This window comes from Colletotrichum fioriniae (genome assembly GCF_027942845.1).
Source record: "Colletotrichum fioriniae strain IMI 355084 chromosome Unknown scaffold_20, whole genome shotgun sequence".
Lineage (NCBI taxonomy): Eukaryota > Fungi > Ascomycota > Sordariomycetes > Glomerellales > Glomerellaceae > Colletotrichum > Colletotrichum fioriniae.
In genome coordinates this window covers 314,100-327,074 of record NW_027076856.1, presented here as the reverse complement: position 1 = coordinate 327,074, position 12,975 = coordinate 314,100, and the positions used below count along the sequence as shown (strand labels likewise).

The 12,975-nt window shown below is 50.9% G+C and overlaps 4 protein-coding genes across 4 annotated transcripts; 1 reads left to right on the top strand and 3 right to left on the bottom strand.

Moving 5' to 3' along the window:
- Positions 1-477: 477 nt before the first annotated feature.
- On the bottom strand, positions 478-1,995 carry N0V96_012014 (uncharacterized protein; the record flags this gene model as incomplete). The annotated part of the gene is made up of 2 exons (XM_053197130.1): positions 478-534; positions 589-1,995. 2 exons carry the CDS (start codon positions 1,993-1,995, stop codon positions 478-480), a joined length of 1,464 nt encoding a protein of 487 aa, XP_053045437.1.
- Positions 1,996-6,253: 4,258 nt separating this feature from the next.
- On the bottom strand, positions 6,254-7,195 carry N0V96_012013 (uncharacterized protein; the record flags this gene model as incomplete). Its single annotated transcript, XM_053197129.2, has 1 exon — positions 6,254-7,195. One exon carries the CDS (start codon positions 7,193-7,195, stop codon positions 6,254-6,256), a length of 942 nt encoding a protein of 313 aa, XP_053045436.2.
- Positions 7,196-9,358: 2,163 nt separating this feature from the next.
- On the top strand, positions 9,359-11,198 carry N0V96_012012 (uncharacterized protein; the record flags this gene model as incomplete). The annotated part of the gene is made up of 5 exons (XM_065759471.1): positions 9,359-9,734; positions 9,786-10,391; positions 10,447-10,509; positions 10,579-10,783; positions 10,847-11,198. 5 exons carry the CDS (start codon positions 9,359-9,361, stop codon positions 11,196-11,198), a joined length of 1,602 nt encoding a protein of 533 aa, XP_065611925.1.
- A 406-nt stretch (positions 11,199-11,604) lies between these two features.
- On the bottom strand, positions 11,605-12,657 carry N0V96_012011 (uncharacterized protein; the record flags this gene model as incomplete). The annotated part of the gene is made up of 1 exon (XM_053197127.2): positions 11,605-12,657. One exon carries the CDS (start codon positions 12,655-12,657, stop codon positions 11,605-11,607), a length of 1,053 nt encoding a protein of 350 aa, XP_053045434.2.
- Positions 12,658-12,975: the final 318 nt, after the last annotated feature.

The following is a 12,975-nucleotide window of genomic DNA, read 5'->3' as shown; positions in this document are numbered from 1 at the left end:
TGGAGTGAGTTATGAGAATCTACTGAGTTATAGTGCTAGTCGTAAGCGACAATCTCTGAAGCAATATCAATTCGTTAATAGCAGTGACATTTCCAACCCGCAATACACGATAGCCCTGACGGCCGTCTATACGTCTGCTCAAACGCCAGCGGTCAAAGTGAAACGTGAGAAATTCATTTGGCCTTGATCTCAGCACAAGGCAAATATTTTGTGAGAACTTTCGATAAGGCGGAGAATTCAAAGCCTCTTTTCTTTAGATCTTGATCTCGTTCATTAGTACAGATATCTCCACCCAATTGTCGGCCTATAACAGAAAGTCACGCTGTGAGTCGGATGTCTTGAATGGACGCAAACATTGAATCAGTTTTGATAGTTCTGGTGCATTTATGCAACGGACTTAGCCGCGGGTATCTCGTATTTTAGTCATTATAGACTTCATGTAATTCTTAATTATTTACAGGCCTATGGTTTTACAACCTAAGACGAACGGCAGGCAAAGGGCTTGTGGGCGCTTCCGGAGCTTGTCTCATCAATCTTTCTCGGTGTTAGTCTATTGAATGTGCGGTACAGTGAGGTAATTGAACTTACAATATCAACGATAGTCGAGTAGGTACCGGCAACCAATGTGACGGCTCCGACGATGAACGCCAAGATGCTGCCAAGGCTGATGAGGATGTTCTCGCGCGCGAACCACTTGCCCTTGCAGAGAAGGGTAAACCACATGATGGCAGGAATATAAAACGAGAATCCGGAAACAAACAGCGCCGAAGCCAGCGAGAGCAGGTCGGAGAAAATAGGAATAGCCTCAGCAATCACCCATGCAATGATGGTGAACACGACAACAAGGATGATCCAGCTGGCCCAGCCCATGGGGGTGTTGATGTACTTCAGGTGAGAGTTCTTGTACATGCGGCCGTGAATGTATCGCAGGGCAACAGTCGAGTTGATGGAACCGGAGATGAAGATGACCGGAATAGCGACTCCAAAGGCGATCTTAGAAATAAGGGGTCCGGCAGAGAGGAGGGCAGGGGATTGAACCGAAGGACCAATGAAGGCGTAGCAAAGAGCGCCAGTAAGGGTGTAAATGGCGATCTGGATGAAGCCAGAAGCCCAGATGGACTTCATGTAGTCGGTAGGCGTATGCATTTCGTCCATAAAGGAGAATTGACCGATGGCGAAACTGAAGGCGAAAATGATGTTGCTCACGGCAACAAAGGCCTCGGAGAAGGTCACACCCTCCCTGGGCCAAGCAGACCACTCGATGCCGGAGAGACCGCCGGGACCGCTGTTGGCCTGAATGCCGGTGGCGATAACCGTGATACCGATGGCAGCCAGAATAGAGACGAAGTCGATGTAACCGAGAATAGCAACCTCGGTGAACGAGGGCGGGATAGCAAGAATCAGGAGGATGATAGCTGATACGGCCGAGAAGACGATGGAGCAGACGTGACCGCCGTTGATATCAACGAGCGCAATGCTTCCAGTCAAAGCGTGAGAGCCGACAACCATGACAAGCTCAAGAACAAGTGCAGCTCCGAATATCTCGTATCCGATGCGTCCGTAGCGACCAAAGAGAAGCCTTCCGGCTTCCGCGTAGTTGGCGACATGCGGGTGGGCCAGCTTGACCTGACCAACGATGTAACTGGTGAAAATCGAAAGCATACCAATGGTAATGGTAAGGAAAACGCCGGGGAACATTCCGAGAGTGTGGTAGGCGGAAGGCAAGCTGAGAGCACCAAGGGCAACGGCCTCGACAATGGTGACAATTGCCAAGCGCTTCCAGCCCAGACGGTGGAAGTGGGCGCTGCCCTGGGCGGCAATCTGCTTAAGGCGGTCGTTGTTCATCTCGTCGCTCGTCTCGCCGAGCATGGTGTTGTCGTTCATCTCGGGCCAAGGGTTAGGGGGCTGAACCATCTCGGCATCAGGTCCGTCCTCCTTGTGCTTGGAAGTCTTGTTGCTGCCGTGGTCGGCTGTGTGGGAGATGGCGTCCGTCATGATGGAAGAAGATGTGTTTCAACCGCAGCAGAGTTGAAGACGGTTGGTGGACGACAAGAGGGAGTCCGAGGAGAGGTCGTTGGAGTGATGGGATGGAAGAAGCCAACGGAGAGGAGAGGGCTCGAGGAGGCCAAAAGAGCACGACGCGTCTGACGTTCCTGACTTTTAAAAGATCAACGTACAGGCGCGAGTCAGATGGATTCAGGGTCCACATGGTGGTAGACGGACTGGATTCATCCATGAAAGAGGTTGTCGTCAGTTCGGTAGCCCGGTGAAAGCCGGGCCACCTCCACAGAATGATCTCGCCCCCATGGGCGGGAAAGATAACAGATCGCTCTGCAACACGGGGAATGCATTTCAGAGTTGATAAGATCTAATTGTTTTGTGTCACTGCTGTCAAATTGCCCCGTAAGCTCTGGATTGCGAGGTCCCTGAGTGGGCGTTCTTCGGCTTGTTCTTGACATTGAATTTGCGGAGGGCACAACGAAGAAGTTTTGATGTCGTAAAAGAAGCTTTCTATGGCATGTTGGAGCCGCGCTAAGAGACCCGCTCGGCGGTTCTTAATGGAACCTTTCTCGATTAAGAAACACAAGCGAGGAGCTTTTAGGTAAAAGATGGAGCCAGTTGCGGCTCCCGCGAGATTCAGATGAGTGCAAGAATTTTCCTCTAGCAAAGCCGAGTAAAAACCGCCGCTAACCACCGCGTCGACATGACTTCGCCGTCCAGTCTCTTGCCTGTCACGGAGCCTGTCCGGAGGTCCAAGCGGGGCCGTATTACGTCCGTGAAATCTCTCTATTGGGCGGACTTGCCGATTTGTACGTTTTTATTCAAGGGCTGGACTTGTTAAAAGGTGGACTTTGTTGCCTTTACGATGTGCCAAGTGACATACAAATTTGCTCACCGGTCAGTAGAGATAAGAACATGTAATTTGTTGTGGTGAAGACGGGAGCTGTTGAACGACAGCGGCAATGTGGGATTCTGCTTAGCTGCTCCCAAGGCACAAGATCAACTTGCGAGTTCATGTCTGATGTCTCGACCCTTGCGCGTATCTATCCATCTCCCGTTCGTGCAATCGTGTTGAAAGGTAACGGCTGCAAGCTTTAACCCTCTTTGGCCATGGCGCGAAGATTTCTCCGATTTTGGTTCCTGCATCTCGGGTTTAGAAGGCGGGCTTGGTCTAGACCCCCAACCAGCCAGAGATGGGGCATATCATCTCAAGGCGACTCTTCATAATTGGGGTTTGGTTACTGGCAGAGCTCTCCACGTGGCGTCTATCTGGCTCTTGGTCTACTAAGTTGCATTTCGCTGCAGATATCTGAAGTGTTTGAGCGAATTTTATTGAGTAATCACAGACTTAGACGGGAGATAGATATTACCAGAAGCCTCCATATTGACATAGACCAACACTATCATCAGGTTATTCTCCAGAACTGGTAAGGCCTTGAACCTTACCGCTTCAAATTTCGCGACGTATCTGAATTTTTAAGCTAGACCGATCTTCAAGTTTCCTCTACTGGGCTATCATTTGGAAATAGTGAGCAATGAGGCTTAAGAGCCCACTTCAGTCACGACAGAGAGGAAGTAGGCTTGACGATGAGTTGAGATGATTCCCTAAAGGCTATCCTCTTATCATCGGTTGCAAGAGAGGCCCTATGAACCAAAAGTTTAGCTGCGCGACCCACCAGTTCATATGTTCAAATCGATCTCAAATTGGCACGGACGCTGGGGCAGGCATACCCAATCGATAAACTTAGTCGCAGTCGCACCAGACTGCATGCACGCATCACCCGTAGTTGATACAGCATGCTGTGGATACAGGCAGTGTACTAAAGACTTCCACTCTTTCGGATTTTCGTGTATCAACCTCGCGATACACTGTAGTTGGTAAAAGCTTATCTGATGCATTCAGCCATGCTGAGCCGCTCTTCCCTCAAGTTGATTTTGACTTAAGGGCGTAGATCATCTCGATCTAGTAAATTACTCATGTGTAGTTATTCTTCTCATAGCAATTACGGAAGGGAAGCGACGTTGAGTGCCTTTCGAGTGCCGTGATGAAAAGCGCGTGCGAACTTCGTTTACGGGATTGCACGTTGGTGAGATATACGACAGCGTTGAGGCCGTGCACATTCCGAGTTCGTCGGTAATACCAACTCCAATACAACGAATCATTTATTCTGTCAATACGGAGTATCGTAGTCTCCTATCGAAAGAATCTATTATCCAGATGCTCGCTTATGTGATCGGTTGGCCCACCGGCAGCAGCCCAGGCCTACAGAACGGAGGAGAAATTTCTGGCGCCAATCGTAAGCAGGCCTCGTCCGCTTTGAGACTAAGTTCAACCAGAAACGTCTACTAACAGAGATTCATCTCTCCGCCTCCTGCCCGGCTCAATTATTGCTCCGGCCAACTTCAACGTCGTGTGCGGAATGTCGAACGGGATTCGGGTATCACACAACTACGTTCCTACAATCCTTGTTGTATATAAATAAATCAGCTCTATTGCAACTTGATTTTGTTGCAAAGACACTATTTATACGCTTTTCAGCACAATGACCTCTTCAATGCTGGCTATTACGGCACCAAGCTTTTGCGACCCGTCCACATATGAGCTTTCCACGATCCCCCAGCCAGTTGTAACGGGGCCTACCGATGTGGTATTTCGTGTCCACGCAGCGAGTATCAATCCCGTAGATGTCAAGAAGGCAGCAGGAGTCTTCAAGCTTGCGGTGAAAGAGACGTCCGTCAGGAACCCTCACTATGCGATGATCTCGCCAGCTAACACCATGAGAACAGGTTTCCATACCAGATTGGCTATGACTGCTCAGGAACCGTAACAGAAGTGGGCAAGGATGTCAAGGGCATTAAAGTTGGCGACGAGGTTTACTCGCGGCTACCAGAGGCTAGCCGAGGTATCTACACGCTCAAAAGACGCGATAGACCATAGGTGCGGATGCTAAACTACTATCTTTGCAGGAGCATGGAGTGAATACGCCAAATGTTCACAGAATTATGTCACTATCAAACCAAAGAACCTGTCTTTCGATGATGCCGCCTCGTTGCCATTGGCAGGCATGACCGCACTGCAGACTTTGCGACGATACGAGGGATCACTGTCAGGCAAGACCGTCTTCATACCAGCTGGCTGTGAGTGAGATTCATCGAACTCACCTCAAAAAATTGCTAACGGTACTCTGTGAAGTGAGTGGCACTGGCGCGTATGCGTGTCAGATCGCTAAGAACGTCTTCCATGCCGGCAAAGTGATCACCACTGTCTCAACATCAAAGGTAGACAAAGTGCCAGAACTGCTTGGTAAAGGCACGGTTGACCAAGGTGAGCCTCAATCAAACCACCTCGGTACTTCAACAACGAACGGTACCTAACCGAAATCCAGTAATCGACTACACCAAGGAAGACGTAACCAAGGTCATTCCTCGTGGATCTGTCGACTTCATTTTAGACACAACTGGAGACTCCATGTCTTTCCTTCACCTGATGACTCCATCTACAGGTCTGATTGTCTCTATCGCCACGCAGCCTTCCGGCACTCAACTCCAACAATCTAGCGTGATGAAGAGGCCAGACGATCCACGTCTCCCGTGGTTTGCACGCATGGTGTTAAACATGGTTGATTCGTATCGGAAGGCACGTGCAAGACGTTGGGGTGTTAAGTACGAGTACTTGTTCCTCGATCCCAATGCCAAAGATTTGGAAACACTGGCTCTCCACGCAGAAAAAGGAGACATCTTGCCTGTGATTGGTTGCAAAGTTGACTTCAAGGATATCGACAGCGTGAGAGAGGCGTGTACAACGGTGTACAATGGGAAAGGTGGTCTTGGGAAAATGGTGTTTACTATGATCGAGAGTTGAGTCTAACAGTTTCGGTGTGGGCTATAGTTTACGGCTTTCCACATAGTTCTCATTAATGATACCTTGATAAAGCGAAGAGTAGACATTGCCCGTCAACGTTCTTGTCAAGTAGCCGACATAGATGCGCTCTGAGATGAGATCCGATACCGAATTATTTAGAGAGTAAGATACAGTCGATAGCACAAGCGTTCAGCGTCAGCAATACAACCTGGGTCAAGAATAGTGATCAGCGACAGAAGCGGGTCACTTCAAAGTTGCGCTGATCGGGTTGAGTAAGAGATCAGCAGTCCTGCGTATAGTGGGGACGTTTTTTCTCTATTAATGTAAGAGCAGAGGCTTTCCGCACCGTCTCTAGTGTCAGATGTTCTACCAATTCCATTTCTATTGACTCTAGATGGGGTTTCCTTCCCTCACTACATAGAGTAATAACCAGTTGATAAGAGCAACAAGCGTGATGCCCCAGAATGGCGCACCAACAAAGTTGTTGCTGAGTCCCCAGCCAAGGACAGTTCCTCCGATGGTAGGTCCAAGCATACGAGCTGCAGCTGAAGTGCTCGATGCAACACCATGCACAGTGGCTAGGAGGGCAGGGTGCGGAGCAGAGTCGTTGACCAGCATGATTGTTGCCGGTCCCACAAACGTTCTGGACATGACTTGTGCACTCAAGATGACAGACAGAAAAGGCCACAAGAGCGGACTCTTGTTCGACAGAAGGGCGAGATAGGGTAGCGAGCAGTACGCCAGCGCACTGAAGGGAAGGAATGTGCGGTAGGACTGCAGCACACCGAGCTTACTGCTGATCCAGGGAAACAAGAGGATTTGTAGGGGAAGACCGACGGCTCCGATGACTGTGTTAGCAAAGCCAACCTTCTGGGACGACAGACCCAGACCACCCGTGAATCGGAATGGGAGTTGCGCGTTGGTGTTGTCTGCTTGAGGTGCTGGCAGCATAACGAACAGTATAGAGTTGAAGGCAGAAACGTGGAGAGCTGAGGAGAAGTTTTGAACCAACGTCAAAATAACGTTGCGGGTGCAGATAGCACGCAGCGGCGCCCGGCCCTTGTCTTCCACAGGCTTGCTCGACGAAGATTGGTCCTCGACGTCTCCCGCTTCGGTCGGGTCGTTTCCATTGCCAGCGAGACGGTAATCATTGGATGGGCTTTCCACTCTAAAGACCTTTCTGAGAATAAAGCGCCCTAGGTCTCGACCTCGGTCTCGGCGATGGCGCCGGAGCGGATGCGTTTCGTCCAGCCCGAGAACTACTCCCAGAGCCGCAATCATCAAGATACTTGAACAAACAAAGTTTGTTAGAGCGTATGGGAATCGGATCATCCACTCGACTCCGTCTTTACCACCGAGGTAAGAACCCGGCCCGAAGATTGAGGGGGAGAGATGTAATAGGGTCGGCAAGAAATCCGCCCAGAAGAGGTCCGATGATGACGCCAACGTTGAAGCACATTGGAAGCAGAAGAAAAGCGCGAGACCGGTACCTATTCACGATTTAGCATTGATCACGCAACCACAACTGAAAAGGGAATCATGTCACGCATACCTTTTGTCTTCAACAATTTCCGAAATCATGGTCCTGAGAACACCCACGTTTCCGTTCAGTGCTCCAGCTAGCACACGGAAACACCACAGAGGCATACGAGGTAGATAGACCCATTCCAATCGCTGAGATGCAGGTCCCCAGCAATCCCACGAGAAGAACTCGCTTTCGACCAAAAAGAGGACTGTCAGCCACATGTCCCCATAACATGCCAGTCACACACTGGGCGGCGGCAAATGCGGCAGTGAGAAGGCCGGCCTGTCTTGCGATTGCCGAGTCCGGTAGAGACGGACTGAGAAATTTCAACTGATAGAAAAGATACGATGTGAGTGACCGCTCAGCAAGTGGCTCAGCTAGACGTGCGAAGACGACCATGCCCAGCTGCCACTTCTTTGGCATTGACATCCAGGACACCGGTTGTCGGGGCGCTTCTGTCTCAGCAACGAGACTCAAGTCGGGGGTCTGGTACGAAGGAACGGCCATGTTGGAATGACTGGCTTTGAGAAGCGGTGTCTCATCGTTGACAACGACGTCGTCATCTTGATGTAGGTCTCGACTATTGCGTCTTCTTTGTGAGTTTGCCATCGAGCGAGGGCTTTTCGGAGCCGGAGAATCGTCCGTCTTCGCCATTCTTCTATTGGGTAAGACAAACAGACAATTAGCAAAAGAGAAGGTGCCAATGGAAGTGAAGAAATGTAAGCTGCAAGCTGCAAGCCGAGCTTCTAGATCAAATGTTTCTTCTGTCGTATCAAACCACGTTAGCTCCAACCCCGGCCCGCCCACATCGAGAAACGCGTGCAGGGATCAAAAGTCCCGCAAGATGTATGCACTTTTAGGTCGGCTCCCACTCACTCGATAGATCGAATTTTGTTAATTCCGACGTAGGCCAGATGGGCGCGAAAAAGACGTCCAAAGCATGGTTGATTGACGGATGTTGGCCGCGTAGGATTCTTGGCGAGCTCGCTCGCTCGAGCCGAGCGGGATAACGTCGTATCACCGAGGAACCATGAAACCTGTTGCCAAGCTGTGATTCGTCCGTTCTTCAACGTCACCTCGTCCGACCTATTGTTGAAGATGAAGAAGAACAAGAGGAAACTCTGCGTATCTAGCTCATGCGACTTAGGTTCGGTCAGTGAGTATATGAAAGGTGTTATTTCCCTCCTACTTTCAACCTCGTTTTCTCTAAAACCAGCGAGGTTTTGCTCAGGGAACCCAGTACTCTCTGTCAGGATCTGATAAAGTCCAGCTGCTCTGGAATGTCATTCAACGCAAAACTACCGCGATTTAGACTTCTAGACTTCCCTTGTAACAACAGGGATTTTGGATCTGCATGAAATATCACTGTGAGAAATTCTGCACAAACAGTAGAGCAATGCTTATTGGCGTCTTGGAGAAGATGGACCTCCACTTCTTGCGCCGCCACTACTCACTTTAGGCCATCCCCGGGACAGATTTTTCAGTGACAGCGCTTTGGCTTGCTTTGCCTCCTTTGTCGGCCCCAAGGAGACTCATTCTGTTCCCAGTTTGGTGGTCCAACCTTGTCATCACCGGGTCTAGCTCCTGCAGATTCATGAATCGAAGGGTCTCTGCAACCTTGATTTCGGCGAACTGTGGATCTAATCTGATTGATTAGATGCGCCTTCGTCGGACTAGATAGGTTCATCGCCTGTTCATCCGCACGTGGTACCACCCAGTTCCCAAGCGGGAGCGCCTGACGGACTCAGGGCCATCCACGGCTTGCGACCCTAGACGCGTAGTCGGGGTTAGGACCCTCCGTTGCTATCCATCGGTCAATTTCGGAGTGACATTCATGATAACTATGCTATAAGAACCAAACCTCGTCGAATATTGACATCGTCTCTCGCTCTACAGTCGACACTCTACGTTTTTCCACAGTCGGGCGGTCTCAGCTCAACGTCTCCTCCTCAACACCCAAGGCTCAAGCAATGGCTGCCGAAGCAGTGCCACCCCCTCGGGATGCCGAGCAAGCTCCCGCAGACCATGTCTCTGAGACGAGTCAAAACGAAAAGCAGGGCTTCGCAACCGCCGTCTCCGCGTCCCCGGATAGCGATGAGGTCTCAGTCAACAGTAGCCTCAGACCGGTTCCTTTGACGTGGAAGCTGGCCTCTGTTGCGTTGGTGACTGCTATCGGATTTGGTTCTCAGTGGAGTTCCGGTCTCAGTGGCGCCATGAAGACAACGATGAAGAAGGAGATGAAGATCAACAACACGCAGTTCTCCCTTTTGGAAGCTAGTGAGGATTTCATGGTCACGGCTCTAATGCTTCTCAGCGGTGTTGTTACGGACAGGATTGGTGGCGCAGGTATGGAAAACCGCAGACATCAATGTGAGCTTTACTGACAACAAAAACTAGGTGCCATGTTGTACGGCAACTTCCTCTACTCAGCCGGCTCAATTCTTGTGGCAGCAGCAGCTCAGACCCGCTCTTACAAGTTTATGATTGCTGGCAGAGTGATCCGTTCCCTGGGAGATATCGCGACTCAAGTGGCGCAATACAAGGTCTTCTCATCCTGGTTTGCCCCTGGCAACGGCTTTGCCTCGACTTTGGGCTTCGAGCTGGGCATCGGCAAGATTGGCGCATTTGCTGGAAAGTCATCTGCTAATATCATCGCCAAGAAGACGGGAGATTTCGCCTGGGTGTTTTGGGTTGCAGTTTTCATGAATCTCTTCACGAACGTCATGACGGGCGTGTTTTACTGGTTTACAAAAGTTGCCAACAGCAAATTCCACGGCGTCAGTGACCCTGCCACCGGCGAGAGGTTGAAGGAAAAGACGAAGAAGTTCGAGCTGCGCAAGGTTCTCGAATTGCCGTGGGCCTTCTGGGCTGTCATGGGCTTCTCGTTATTCGAAACGAGTACTGCCATCGTCTTCCTGCAGAACGCCACCGAGCTCGCCGAGCAGCGCTTCGGAACAAGCTCCATCACTGCCGGTTGGTACAGCGCCACATTGCAATATGCTGGTGAGTATCCGCTCTCCAAGGTTCCCTCTGCTCTTCAGTAAGCTAACGTGAGTAGGATTCTTCGTCGTTCCCCTACTAGGAGTCTTTCTTGACCTCTACGGCAACCGTATCTCAGTCTGTAAGTGCTTGAATTATGAATATTTCCGCAAAAGGAAAATGAGGTCTCGTAACTAACACAGCCTTCTAGTGGTCTTCTGCGGCATCGGAATGTTTACTTCCATGTTGCTCGTGTGTTTCGCCAACACCACTCAGGGTACTGCTGCGAGTTTCGGAGTCTTTGCTTTCGCCTACTGCTTTGGACCAGCCACCATCATTGACAGTATCCGCACATCAATGTGGGACTCGACTGTCTTTGGCTCAGCATATGCTCTGAAGATCACCATGAACAACGCGTAAGATTTCCTGCTCAAAGCCTCCTCCGATGCCGGGTTCAAGCTAACATGATGCTTCTTCAGAATGAACATTGTCGTCCGCGTCATTACTGGTGTCATCCAAGACAACGACAACAACTCTTACGATAAAGTGACTATTGTCTACGTCATTCTTGCTGGAATCTCTGTCGTCGTTTCTTTCCTCCTGACGTTCGCGTCCTGGAAGTCCGTTGACCTGGGACATCTTCAGTGGACACGCAAACTGCGCATTGCGCGTGGCGAGATCCTGAACGTCAGGAAGGAAAGGTTCTACGGACAGAATGGCGAGAAAAACAGACTCATCTCTAAGAGCTGCTTCGTAGCATTGATCGTCCTTATCTTGGGAAGTTGGTGCGGATACTTCTGGGGAGTTGCGACTGGCAATAACACTTCATGATTTGAGCGGAGGACGACACATGATGCGATGACTCGCAAGGGAAATCCAACCTCTTATCATATGGTCATAACGAACATGGCGAATTAATGTCTAGTTGAACTACTACAACTAACGATCGCCGGTCTTTCCGGCTAATGCGAAATCTACTTCAAGCGCAGAGTCATTTAGCTCCAGTGATGTGCAGATAAGCAAACTTTCCACTGGGGCGCGAACAAGTCGGGCTATGGAATTGGACCAACTTATATGACTGTAGGTTGCGTTCACATTTAGGACGAGAGCACAACGAAGACATGTCCGCCTCCCGCAATCTATTAAAGCCCAAACCTGCATTCGAAGTCCGGTGCAGCCGTGGATAGCTCCATAAATCGGATCCCAAGTCGCCGAAGAGATCCGGAAAGCCCCAGCTTTACCGGAGAAGAAAGCCGGGGTAAACCGGATCAGAAGGATCGATGTAGAAGTTCATGCGCCCGACCAGGCTGGCATGTCCCCGGACGCGAGGGATACAGGCAGGGAAGCCTTCCACAGGACTTGTCTCCTCGGACACAATGTCGGCTTGGAAGCGGGTGGAAACGATGGACTGGTGCATGAGTTTGGAGCGACCCGATGCTTTCCTTCCCTGGGCAAGCAGCACAGCAAGTCTCGCGCAGGTTCCCGAACCGCATGGAGAACGATCAATCTGCCCATCAGCAAAGACGGTGACGTTTCTCTGTTTTACTTCGTCTCCCTCATTATTGACATCGCCCTCTTCGTTGTAAAATATCACGCCATAGAGATCGTAGGTGCCATAGGTGGCCTTATCACCAATGGAAGCTTTGATCTCTCTGCCGAGTCTGATGAAGGCCTGGTGGCTGCCAGGCTCAACCACAAGTCCGAGCTGAGATGCATCCAGCGTAGCGTAGACGGCACCAGCAAAGGCCAGGTTGACCTTAATAGTTGCATCATGAGACGGGATCTGGACCTCGAGGTCCTTGACAAGTTGGTAGCTCAACACGTTGACAAAGTCGGCATGGACAGGCTTGCCCTGCTTGACGCTGACGCTAGCAACCACTCGCCCAGAAGGAACATCGATAACGACATCAATAGCTCCGTCGCCTTTAGGTACTTCGATGAGACCTTTCGCAACAGCCCAGTATCCCAGAGCGATGGTTCCATGCCCACATGCAGTCGAAAATCCGTCTTTATGCCAGAACATGACCCCAAAATGAGCCCCGGAGTCATCAGGCGGCGTGATGAAGCCCCCGTACATATCGGCGTGGCCGCGGGGCTCGTGGCATAGTGATTGGCGAAGCTCATCTAACGGGTGCCCGGGAGTTTTGATGACTGCGAAACGACGATCGGCTACGGTCTGCGCCTCGGGTAGATAGCCTTGTGGCAGCTTGTCCACGATGCGGAAAGGCTCGCCGGCAGTATGCCAATCCTCAGACTCGACCCAGAAAGGACTCTTTTCGCTCGAAGACATCGTGTATTGGGATAGATGGAGACACTGGGCTGATAGAGGGTTCTAGCGCTTTCGAAGAGGTGAAGAGGGCGAGTAAACGTCAGTCTATGTTCCTCGGTGACCTTGGCAGGGTACGTCTGCATTAAGTATACGACTTTCGGGGCCCAGTGTCCTCCGATAAAGGCGTTCTCAGAATGCCTCCCGGCGCAATCTGGATGACGGCGGCGAACCGCCCCCGCATCGGAAGGTTGACCCGGTCCGGTCAAGATTGGGGCCGGAAGGAGGTCCCGAGAATACGAGAAACACCCAGGTTTTTCGTATTGGCCAATGGGCTCTTCA